The sequence below is a fragment of the Arvicanthis niloticus genome, chromosome 26 (genome assembly GCF_011762505.2).
Source record: "Arvicanthis niloticus isolate mArvNil1 chromosome 26, mArvNil1.pat.X, whole genome shotgun sequence".
NCBI lineage: Eukaryota > Metazoa > Chordata > Mammalia > Rodentia > Muridae > Arvicanthis > Arvicanthis niloticus.
In genome coordinates this window covers 16,626,963-16,640,231 of record NC_133434.1, presented here as the reverse complement: position 1 = coordinate 16,640,231, position 13,269 = coordinate 16,626,963, and the positions used below count along the sequence as shown (strand labels likewise).

The following is a 13,269-nucleotide window of genomic DNA, read 5'->3' as shown; positions in this document are numbered from 1 at the left end:
CAAAGGCCTTGCTTACAATAAGCCAGGACCCAGAAGAACTTTTTGAGGAATTTGTAGCCCAGCTAAAGGGGACAGTAGAGAGGGTGGCTCTTAGCCCTAAGGCAAAAGAAATTGTTTTAAAACAACTGGTTCTTAAGAATGCTGCACTTGCTTGTCAGTCTCTTCTAAAGACAATTTAAAAAAATCTGGAAATTTATCTAAAGCATTTGTTGAGGTTGCTGCTTCATACTTTCAAGGCGTACCCATTACAACAACCTCACAAGGCCAGAACACTACAAAATCTTAGTAATCAAGGACAGAAAAATTTAATAAATCAGGCTTGGCTCGCAAAAGTTATTCAAGTAAGAAGCTGGAACGTATCAGCAAATAATGTCCCAGTAAGGCAGGAGATGCTATAAATCTTAATGCTCCTGGCCCCACTTGAAATCCAACAGGCTGTCATCCTTATCTGAAAGGGTACCACTGGTGTAAGGAGTGCCAATCTAACTTTCATAAATATGGTACTGCCTTATCCGGTACTACTACAATCCCTAAATATACAAAAGTCTTATCAAGTCAAGAAAACTGTGAGGGACTTACCTCAGGCCCCTCAAACAATAGAGGTAATTCAACAGCCTCAGGCGACCAATGCATTTGTCAAAGAAGGACCATCCAATAGCTGCAGCGGGCAACCCCAGGCAGCACAGGACTGAGCCTCCACAAAAACATTTACTTATGACTTCTCCTCAAATAGGGTACCTTAATTATTAAGATCTTAAAAGAATTTTTCCTCACACAAGAAACCTTTGCATACAAACGGAGCTTGTGACAATAGCCATTGTCTTTTAAATACGAAGGACAAGCCCCTTTCTAAAAACTGTAACTGTTTTACAGCTGTTTTTACAATTTTAGCCCCAACTTTCAGAATCACAAGTCTTGCTTCAATTTAGAAATTGCATTTTCTCTGTTGGACATGCTCAAGTTCATTCTATGCCTTTTTTTTTTTTTTTTTAATTTGGTCCTATTCATGAAGGTAAGGATTAATCTAATTTCTTAACAAAAGCCTGTTGTTTTTTTTTTCTACAAAGGTAAATTAACAAAATCTTATATTGTACATCATCATCATTGCTCTCAGTGCAACTGCTCTTGCATTCCTGCAGAGCTGTCATTGCAGCTTGGGAATTAACCCCTGATGACCCTGGGTCCTTGTGATTTAAAACAGAGAAGTGGATCACGCTCCTTCTAGAACTCTACCGTCGATCTCTCGCCAGTCTTCAACCGCCGCCTCCGCTCGCCATGGACCCCAACTGCTCCTGTGCCTCAGATGGATCCTGCGCCTGCGCCGGCTCTTGCAAATGCAAAGAATGCAAATGCACCTCCTGCAAGAAAAGCTGCTGCTCCTGCTGCCCCGTGGGCTGTGCGAAGTGCTCCCAGGGCTGCATCTGTAAAGAGGCTTCGGACAAGTGCAGCTGCTGCCCCTGAAGTGAGGGGCAGGGGGAGGGGGCATCTCCATACCTGTGTAAATAGAATATGTAGGAGTCTAGCCTTTTTCGTACCTGACCCAGTTTTCCACTTTTTTTTCTATAAAGCATGTAACTTGACAATAAAAACCGTTGACTTGAAAAAAAAAAAAAAAAAAAAAAAAAAAAACCAGAGAAGTGTTACACATGTCCTGTCTTTGGAAAGTTAGCCTTTATTCCTGTACATATAGACTCTTAATTATCATTGCTATTTATGTATTTATGTATTTTCCTAACTTGGTAGAACCTTCAAAGATATGATACAGTATTTGTTTCATCAGTTTATAGTACCAAGGGCTTAAAATCAGACAATGCCCTTGCTTAAACTTGAGAAGCATTTAAAATTGGTGTTTGACTCCTAGTTTCTCATACTCCACTGACACTCCCTATAGTTTACAGGGACATGCTACTGTGGAATGAGCTCATCAGACCTTAAAAGATATAGACATCTAAATTACAAAATGAAATCATAATTATTCATCTCCTTAACATACTTTATAAAAGGAAAAAGTGAATTTCTATACATTTCAAGCCTCTACTAAAATAAAGACTTACTAACTGGATGATAAAAAAGACTGGATGTTTTTTCGGGAGAAGCTCTGTTTACATATTTACAGGACCCTATAGATGCCAGACTAGCTGATTGTGCCAGGCCCATTCCATGGATAGAGACTTCCACACCTGCCACTTCCTTCAAGCTGGCTTTAGCCATTATCATCTGCAGACTCTCCACCTGTGCCAGAGACCTCAGCAAAAGAAGATACTGAAGACATGGTTCCTGATTGCATCTGATTGGACTTTTAATTCTATACCCAGGGGATATAAGAGATATAAAATTGTTAAATATAAATCTATGTGTATCATTTTCCTACCAAAATGCTATTTGACCAACTGTATAACTTCACCATGTGTCATAATGCCTTTTCTCATTATATACTGGCTACCTTATGTTTTGTCACCTATTACTTTCTCACAGCCTTGGTGTAATGCTTTATTTGCCTTGTTTGCCTTGGTATAGACTTGGTATCTCCTTTATGACCTAAGAGATTTATAGCTGAAGCAATCTTAGGCATTACTACCCTAATTGCTATCTTAGGGTCAATTGCAGCTTCTGCTTTCTTCCTTGTCCAACAAGTACACACTGCTAATCATGTTAACTCCTTGACAAAAAATATTTCTTTAGTACTGATTACCCAGGATAGGATTGATAGAGGTTTAACAGATAGAGTCAATGCTTTAGAGGAAGCCATCCTTTTCATAGGAACTCAGGTTCTGAATATTAAAACACATTTAACTACCTCATGTCATGCCAATTTTAAATGGATTTGTATCACCCCTCTGCCCTACAATGGGTCAGAAATGTTCTGGGAACAGGCACATCTACATGGTGTGTGGAACAATTCACAACTCACTATTGATATGGACACTTTACATTCCCAGATCAGTGCCATCAGTCACTCCAGACTGAAGAGTTCTTCAGCAGTAGAATTGGCTGATTATTTCTCAAATTCAATCATAAATTTTGTTAAAGATAATTCTTTATGAAATTTTCTTATAAATTTGGGAATTATTATAGAATTAGTTATTCTACTTCTGGTTCTTCTTCCAGTCATCTTCAAACACTTAGGGACTGCTATCAAGACTGCTCAAAGGGAGATATATATGCTTCATTTATATTATTCGAAGGGAAGAGATGTCAGGAGCCATAATGGGACAAGCTAATAATTAGCAGATGATCATCCTGAAATGCTTGCCTTGGATTTTATATAATCTGCGACAAGTGTGCCCAATTAGCAAGGCTGTGGTGCACATAATTTTAAGAAAGATTCCTGCTGTTAATATGCTTCTATTATTATTATTATTATTATTATTATTATTATTATTAAACATATGTAACAATCTCTAAGCAATAGCACACCCCTTTGGAGCAGATCTCTGCAGATCCATGAAGATGTACTGTCTTGTAATGGTACTATATAGACAAATAGATGACTTCTTAAGTCTTAATGATGATCCTATAAGAATTCCTAAAATTATATCAATAATTATTAAGCTGTATTATAACAGGACTGCTATTAGATCCCTCACACATAGTCAAAACTGCAATGAGAACTCTGCCAGTCTCTGAGTGTTATCAGTTAATTGCCCTGAGAGAGATAGCAACCAGACTTTCTCCTGCTCAGACAGAGCACAGTCCAAGAAGTTGTAAAACAATTAACCAAGGGTCAATAAAAGGGAATTAACGATTTATTATAGGTACCAGGACAGAAGAGAAAATATTGCCTGGGTTTATCTATACAACACTTCACTAATTTCTTAAGTTATAGTTTCAAACCTTCAGCAAACCTGTAGAGCTAGACAGGTGATGAATGTCTAGCTAGATAATTACTCCTAATGGACATTCATGTAAACATTCTGTGTTGTAAACTTCTATTTCAATTTATGATTTGAATTTTGGTGTGAACTTGTGATGAACCTTGTAACATGTGACCATGTACTCTGAAAGATGTATAAGTTCTGAGGACAAAGAGATGAGAGTTAGTTAGAATAGTGAGTTAGATAGTTAGAAGAGTTAGAATAGTTAGATATAGAATAGAGTTAGAATAGAGAGAATAGAAGATAGAATAGAGATAGAATAGAGTTTTTCCCCTTTCCCCAAATAGAATAGAAGTTTCCTCCTTTTCCCCACTTAGGACCTTTCCACCTTTCCCCTCAGATAGCTTTCATAGGATACTTTTTACACTTAATAAACTCTATAGCAACTTTTCTAAGTGTCTTTTCTTCCTGAGACCTCAGACTAGCAGATGTAAGTTAGAGTCCAGCAGTTCCTGCTGAGATAGAACAAAGGCCACATTGCCTAATCCTCTGTTGTTAGGCTGCAGGTATTAATCACCTAAGCCTGCAGTCTCTTACCCTCAGAAGAAGTTTTTAGGACTTTTTAGAAGTTATCACCAGCATTCCAGTACAGGCCAGAGAGCCAGAAAGTCCTGAGACCCTCAGACTTTAAAGCCATCACCAGAGTCCTACTCTGTGCCCCTGCTGCTACCCTCTCAGAGCCAGGCTGGCTCCCGGCAAACATGAACATACTTAACATTGCTGGACTGCAGTTAGCAATGGTTAATGTGGAACACTTAAGGTATTTCTTACTACTACACTAAAGAACTAGTCTCAGACATGTCCTTTGCTTTGTAGCACATGAACCTGAATGAGGAAATCGAATGTGTTGTTTCTTTGACCCACTGAAATGAAGTGGCTTTAGTTGCTCAGTGACCACTCATGACCTGACACCATCGGTCCCATTAGCTTTGGGTAATTTAACCTGTGGAGCTCTCGGATGATAAAGGAAGGCACTGGCATTCAAGTGCATATCGTTGTTGGACATGCAGCTGTTGTAGTCGTAGGAACAATCCTAGTGTCTCTTCTCAGTCTACCCCATAGATCACAAAGTGACTTACATGCCAATTCTTGTACAGTGTAAGTTTTCAATGACAGCTGAATGCAAAAAGCCACCAAGTGCTTCCACCTCTTTTAATGCTGTGCAGGAGTCAGGAATTCCTTCATGCACTGCATAGCAATCATTCCCAGCATATGTAGCGAGTATGTTATGGCCCATACACTTTCATTCACTTTCTATGCCAGGAATGTTACATTTGTATAATAGTATCATTTGATGTCAGGATTTTATGGGAGTTCCTTTTGATGTAACATTAATAGTATGTGCCACTGGCTTGCTGTGGGCCAGTGATTTGAGTTGTATCTTTTTCCCTTGTCTTGAACTCAAGGTTAAATGATACTAGGGAAATTGCAGGCTTTTAAATTTTTACTTGATATGTAAAAGTCATTGTTTGTACAGGAAGATGCAATATCTTGTCCTTGCTCTGGAGAAGGGCAAATGGCTTTAGCAGAGTAGAAGCTGTGTTTTTTCTAACAACAATATAAAAACCGTTGATAGTTTTAGTCCTCTGTAGATGAGAAGAATCTTCTACAGTGTTAGAGATCTGCCTCTCACCACTGAAAAGGGCTGGCAAGCCCTGAATTAATTCATTGGCAAGGGTACGGAGAAGTTGAGGGATGCTGTGTACAGATACTCAATGGACATTGTCAGGCTTCCTTCCTGCCATGTGTCTTAGTGCTGGAGTTTTCTCTTGGCTTTCCCTTTTCAAGAAGATTTATTACTTGTGGCAGAAGAAGGGTTACATGAACTCTGTGACTTGGGAATCCCAGAGCCACAGAACTCTCTTGCCATGCCTAAATATAGATAAAAATCCATACAGAAAGAAGACTGATTTTCCTGGTTCAGGTCACATGTTGGAACCAATGACCACTGGTGGTGCTGGTGATGGTGGTGGTAGTGTGTGCGTGTTATTTTGATTATCAAGCCTAGACCTCGCACACATTCTGTGGCCAGATTTAACTGCCAAAAGTGAAGGGAAGAATGTAAATGCGAAATGGTCCACTTCTTTGATACAAGAACTAGATAAAGTTTTGAAAGGGGAGGTAGATTAAGTGCCCAAGAAGACCCATTTGTCAGGGGTTTGTGGTTGGCTTTATGTGCTTTCATTTTACTTAAACAAAACCATCCTCTTCCATTTGATTCGAAAAGAGGCTCTTTACATCTGAAAGTTAGGGTTGAATTAGTGTTGCCAGCTGCTTTTACATTCAACAGCTTTCCCTTTAAGTTTTTTATTTGTTTATTGGTGAAGTTATAAAATCATACAATCATTATTACACAGAAAAAAGCCCATAACATATTAAAATGTTTATGGAGACATTTTATGATTTTTATGGAGAATATGGAGAAACCAGGGAATATTATAATTAAAGTGCAGGTTAAACATAGAGAAAATGGTCAAGTGTTCTTGATTGAGAACTACCAGACACCTCTGGTAGGCTCTCAGCTACCATGGGCCATGCTTTAGAACTTTGTCTTTTCCTCAGAAGGGCATTGTTAGGGTTATATTTCTTCATGTGCTAGAGCACTCAGTGATCTGTTAGGCTAGTATTATCTTAATTAATTTTTAAGTCATAATGGATTTCACTATGACATTTTCACACATATATAGCATAGTACCCTACTCTTGGTCCCCCCACTCTCATCCCTCCTCTCCCCAAGGTCCTGTACATGTATTCCTTCTACTTTAATCATGTGCACACAGGCATGTGCACACACACATGCACACACATATGCAGACTTGTACACGTGCACACACGATTCTGCAGATGACAAAATATGTGATATTTATCTAAGTATATATGCTTAATTGGCCAAAAAGATGTTAAGATAGATATAGTCATAGTCAGTCATAGACATAGACAGACATAGACATAGACATAGACAGACATAGACAAGACATAGATATAGACAGACATAGACATAGACAGACATAGACAAGACATAGGCATAGACAGACATAGACATAGACATAGACATAGGCATAGACAGACATAGACATAGACAAGACATAGGCATAGACAGACATAGACATAGACAGAGACAGACATAGACATAGACATAGATATAGACAGACATAGACATAGACAAATATAGACATAGACATAGACAGACATAGACATAGACATAGACAGACATAGACATAGACATAGTCATAGACACAGACACAGACAGACGTAGACATAGACAAGACATAGACATAGACAGACATAGACGTAGACAAATATAGACATAGACATAGACAGACATAGACATAGACAGACATAGACATAGACATAGACAGACATAGACATAGACATAGACATAGACATAGACATAGACATAGACATAGACATAGACATAGACAGACATAGACATAGACATAGACATAGACATAGACATAGACATAGACATAGACATATAGACATAGACACAGACATATAGACATAGAGATACCTAGATCAAACTTCCAATGAATTAGGTTTTTCTGAATGATACATAGGAATTTTTACTTTTCATTCTTCTGGCAGTTGCAATGAGAACAATTTGGAAATCATAATCTAAAGTATTTTCTTTCTTCTTAACTTCAGGTTAAATAGTGAACGTATACAGGCCCACTCGCCCCACCCCTCTGCCCCTCTTAATCTCCTGCTTGGCTGAGTCCTCACCATCTAATGCTGCAGAAAAAGCACAGAAGCACCAGTCAGGACAGAGAGCTCAAAACTCTTGCAGAAGCTTTGTCAACAGCCCGACTATCCACTACACTGTCTGCACCCTTGCTAATTTGGATCTAAACTAGGTTTTCATAACCTCTCTATTACATTTCATAATAAAAGCTACTTGAGGAAGAGGAGCAATGTGATGAAGGCAGAATGTGTGTATGCGCTTTCTGAATCCTGAATAAAACCTATCATGCACTCTTTCAGGGTCACATCTGGTAATAGAGACATCTATACCGCTTTGAAAATATTTGCTGGAAATATGCAAAGAAATCTAGGTAAGGACAGCATGGTGCCATTCTGATTACACCCAGAAGTTCCAGCTCTGCCCCACAAGATTTTTTCCCAACTGGGTCACTCTGGTCAAAAAGGCCTGCCTGATCAGAAAGCAGTTTTCTATTAAGCCACCCTGCCTCTTGACCATGTGCCCCAAGGCATATGCTGATGGTGTCTCAATATTCAACAGTGTATTAGCTACTTTTCTTATTGTTTTGACCAAATGCCTAACAAGAAGCAACTGTGGGGAGGAAATGTTTACTTTGCTTCATAATTCAGAGACTATAGTCCATTGTGATGGGGAGGCAGGGCAGGAGGACCAGCTTCTGTCTGTGACAGTAGGCGACTGCTTGCTCACAGTTTGACAGATGAGAAATAAGAAAATGGCATTTTCAACATTTATCAACTGTCGATCAGAAAAATGTCTACTGTGAAGAGGAATATCCAACTTACATAGCCTTTTTTTGATATGTTCAGTAATAATTCTTAATGGGGTTGTAAGTTTGATATGCATAGCATCTTAATGAGATACCATTTAACCTGCAAACCCTTTTAAAAAGAAATGCCTACTTAATTTATATCTATAAAAAGGTGTCAGGTGATTATATTTGGGAAACTAAGGACTAACTTTAAAGAAATTGAAAATTCAGGTAGATAGTATTAACATGCTTTGTGTTATCCTATAGCTTAGGTCCCAACACTCATCTGTATAAAGCATGTTTCTGAATGAATATATATCATTGCCAAGTCTCAGTGGAACCAAATTTCTGTTATTAAAACTGGCATTATATTGAACGATACATTGTGAGATCGATCAAAATGAAAATTTTCTTACCAAGAAAGACACATATGGTATATACTCACATTAGCCATAAAGTACAGGATTACCACAGGCCCAAAGAAATTTCCTAACTAGAAGGGACCAAGGGAGGATGTGTGAATCTCACTTAGAAGAGGAAACAAAATAATCATCAGAGGTGAATGAAGAGAGGGAATTGAGTGAGAAAGGGGGTGAGGAAGGGTAGGGGAAGGGAATCAGGTGTGGAGGGAAGGGGGCTGGAGAGGCCTGAGAGTGAGAATGGAATTCGGTGGGGGTGGGCATCTCTGGGACTAGTTGGAGACCTGGAGTGAGAGAAGCTATGGGGAGTCTATGTGGATGACCCTAGCTGAGATTCCTACCAGTGGGGGGCTATAGAGACTGAAGTGGCCTCCTCCTGTAACTAGGCAGGATTTCCAGAGGAGGGAGGGAGACATCAATCTGCCACAAAACCTTCAACCCAAAATTTGTTCTGCCTACAAGATGTGCAGGGATAAAGATGGAGCAGAGACTAAGGGAGCTGCCAATCAATGACTGGCCCAATTTGAAATCTATCCCATTGGAGAGAGCAGACCCTAACTCTATTAATGACACTCTGCTATGTGTGCAGACAGGAACCTAACACAGCTGTCTTCTGAGAAGCTTCATCTAGCAGTGGATGGAGGCAGATGCAGAGATGCAGAGACCCATAGCCAAACATCAGGTGAGTTCAGGGAGTCTTGTGGAAGTGTTGAGGATAGAATTGAGGGAGCCAGAGGGGTCAAGGATTCCACAAGAAGACCCTCAGAGTCAACTAACCTGGGACTATGGGAGCTCACAGAGACTGAACCACCAACCAGAGCATGGTAGACTGTTGGGAGCCACAATATAATCTGCCACCCCAAGTTGGCGCTAGCCTCGTGTTTTCCCAGAAGTAAACAATTATCTGCGCAAATGCTAGGCAGAGAGCCCGCCAAAGTCATTGAATGTTGGGTGGTGAGCGAACAGCTAATCAGAAGTGAATACGTCACTCTAGACTGTATTTAAGCCAGGCCCCTTCCGCGTTTTCCACGTGTGTGATACTGAGTAAAGCCTCGTTCTGCAGTAACTACCCGATCTCTGCCTCTCGTGTTTTCTCTTCCACGGATGGTAAAGGGCTCGGGGGGCGGGGGGGTGCGCGTTAGAGTAGACCAATACCACCCCCTACCCAACATTTGTAGTAAATGTGCAGCTTGGTCTTCGCATGGGTCCCCTAACAATTAGAGTGAGGGCTGTCTTGGTTTCTGTTCCCTGCTATTGGATCCCCTTCCCCTACCTGGACTGCTTGGTTGGGCCTCCCATGGGAGAAGAGGTGCTTAGTTCTGCTGGGGCTTGATGTCCCAGGATGGAGTGGTATCCAAGGGGGGCTTCCCTTTCTCTGAAGTGAAAGGGAGGGAGTAGTGGGGGAGGGACTCGTAAAGGTGGGGCTGGGAGGAAAGAAGGAATTGGTGCTGCAATTGGGATGTAATTGAATAAAAAAATTATTGAAAGAAAGAAGAGAGAGAGAGAGAGAGAGAGAGAGAGAGAGAGAGAGAGAGAGAGAGAGAGAGAGAGAGAGAGAATGGAGAATGCCAGTGCTCAGATGGCTTTCTTGTCCTGTCTCAGCCCCTGGCTCCTGGTGACACTTGAAGCCAGGATGGCCTATGGTGACACTTGAAGCCAGAGTGACTTCTTTCCCTCTCAGCTAATCTTCTCTGAAAACATTCCTTTAGAACTTTAAAAAAATATTTATATAAAAATATTTATTTATGTATTATTTAGACAGAGTATGTGTGAAGTTGGCTCTTTCCTTCCACTACATCGATTCTGAGGTTTGCACTCAGGTCTTTAAGTTTGACAGAAAGTACTTTTATCTGTTGAGCCATCTTGTAGATCCTGAAAGCATCTACACACACACACACACACACACACACACACACACACAGACACGCACATATACACACACACTTTCATTTATTTCATTTATACCTTGGGCATTTTAATCCAATCAATTTGACAATTATAATTAACCACCTTGAATATGCTAAGCCACAAGACTGAAGTGTTCCATCAATTAAAGGACAGAGCGCCTTCCCTCATAAAGTGTGGACTCCACAGTTTCTCTTGTTGCTCTTCATCTCTTGGTGCTTGGTAGCTTATACCAGGGGTCAGATAACCAACGGCCATTGGCCAAATCTAGGCTGCTAGAGTGCCCTTAAAAAGACAGAGACAAAAATAGTTTTTAAACCCCCTTTAATGTATCATAAAAAATGAAAAAAAAAAAAAAAAAAAAAAAAAAAAAAAAAGAAAAAGATGTTTCTGGTAAGACCTAAAAGATGTACACTCTTTCTGGGTATCGGCTTAGAATTCTTTGAGGCTGGTGAATCTGGTTGCTACCAGGTTGGAGGCTGACTCTTCTCTGTCTCCTTTTGGCTTCACTGTGATCAGCTACAGCTGCCTTCATTTCCAGGGGTAACGGTCCACAGCCAACTTTACAGACAGCAAAGCCCCCCTATTTTGGCTTCTGCTGATTTCTGTGGAAACTCTCTTTGTGGCTGATTTGAAAATGAAATCATGAGTGTGGACTTAAGAAGAGATACGTCTGATCAGTCTGATGCCAGCTGATAACAGCTCCTGCATGTCTTTCTTCCAGTTAGGACTTTTCAGGTATCTGACATGGGAGAGGATGTTATCACAACTGGTTAACCGTTCCCCAATTGAAATTCAGTCTTCATTGCTCAGTGAGTTGGGAGCCAGTCTCTTGACATCCATACATTTCTTTCTTTGTTTGTAACTTGCCATTGCCTTTGAGGTGGAAAGGTTTGGAAACGATAAACCTAGGTGAAAGCATGTTTACCATGCAGGCCCTGGAAAGGCAAGGTCCTGCTTTCTCTGCCCTGGCATTCTACCAGTATATACAAACTTTCTTTTAAAGTTTCATTTTTCTTTTAATAGATTAAATGTATATGCATGTTTTGTTTGCATGTATATCAGTGTACTACATGCTTGCCTGTTCCCACCCCCACCCCCCAGGTCATAAGAAGGTTTTGGATTCCCTGAGACTGGAGTTATGGACAGTTGTAAACTGCCATTTGGGTGACTGGAATTATATTTGGGTCTACTGCAAAAATATATATATTTAGTTTTTAGGATGCTGGGGATCAAACCCATGTCTAATGCATGCTGGATTAGAACTCTACCCACTGATTACACGCCAGCCTCTGGATAAGAGACTTCTTATTCTCTTCCTCTGTTGTCTGGGCAGCTTGCTCTGCATTAGTTGGGACTGCAGGTATATTCAGAAGACCCTCTCCCCGATCTGTGGTGGAGAGTAAAGGTCAAAGAAGCATTTGATCTCAGGAATAATTTCAGATCTGAGCAAGTTGGCCAGGGGCTTACAGGCAAGGCAAGATTGGGAGAAGAAGAAATTAGATAGGTTGTTCTGAAGGTAAGCCTGTCCACTGAGAACTGCTTGTTCATTAGATTAGACTCAGGAATACATTTGATGGTTATTTTTCTCTGTATATGAAATCCTGTCTCAGGGTCAGTGAGATAGATCAATGGTTAAATGAGCCTACCACTAAGCCTGGCAAACTCAGTTTGATTCTTTAGAACCCACATGGTAGAAAGGAGAGAGCTGATTCCCCCAAACTATCCCCTGACATCCATCTGTACACAAAAAGTAAATAAATGTGACTTAAAAAAATTGTTAAATGCCAGGCACAATTGTTTTATCATAACTATTTGGTAAGTAATGGATGAGTGGAGATATGTGTGTGTGTGTGTGTGTGTGTGTGTGTGTGTGTGTGTGTGTATGTGTGTATGTGTCTATCTGTCTATCTATCTATCTATCTATCTATCTATCTATCTATCTATCTATCTATCTATCTATCTCATTATGTTAATACAACCATGAGCATTGAGAGGCTGAGCTTTGAACATCCTGGGGAAAGTCCTAGCTTTATCTCTTAACTGCTTTGTATCCTTGAGAAAATTTTGTAACTTCTACATGATCTAAAGTAATAAATAACATCTTTGTCTTAAAGTTGTGTCAGGAATTTTCCTGCTGAATCTATTTTAAATATTAGTGCAGCAAGAGGTCTGTGATTGGACAGGGAAAAGGGAGGCGGAGCTAAGAGTAAGAGAGAGAGGGATGTAGGGGTTGGGGAGGAGGAAGGTGAAAATGGAGGTTATGTGCTCCCAGGCTGGCCTCAAACTCAGAAATCCACCTGCCTCTGCCTCCCAAGTGCTGGGATTAAAGGTGTGCACCACCACTGCTCAGCTGATGAAAACTTTAGGATTCTGAAAGAAGAATTAAAGAAGATACTAGAAGATCGACGGCCTCCCATGCTTATGAATCGGCAGAATTAATGCTGAGAGAACAGTTATGGGACCAAATGATAGCTAGTGACATGAGTTTGTGCTTGTCTGAAAATGTCCTTGTGTTCCATCAAATTCAAAAGACAACCTTGCTGAAAAGAACTATCTTGGTCCAGTACAGGTGTTTTTTTTTTTTTTTTTTTTTACTTT

At 40.2% G+C, this 13,269-nt stretch overlaps 2 protein-coding genes across 7 annotated transcripts in view; one reads left to right on the top strand and one right to left on the bottom strand.

The window, feature by feature from the left end:
- Nxpe4 (neurexophilin and PC-esterase domain family member 4) overlaps nucleotides 1–13,269 on the bottom strand; it is a 247,174-nt gene that overhangs the window by 92,105 nt on the left and 141,800 nt on the right. The window lies entirely within an intron of this gene.
- Nucleotides 1,202–1,555, top strand: LOC143439149 (metallothionein-2). Its single transcript, XM_076925048.1, has one exon. The coding sequence runs from the start codon at nucleotides 1,276–1,278 to the stop codon at nucleotides 1,459–1,461; it is 186 nt and encodes a 61-aa protein (XP_076781163.1). The 5' UTR covers nucleotides 1,202–1,275; the 3' UTR covers nucleotides 1,462–1,555.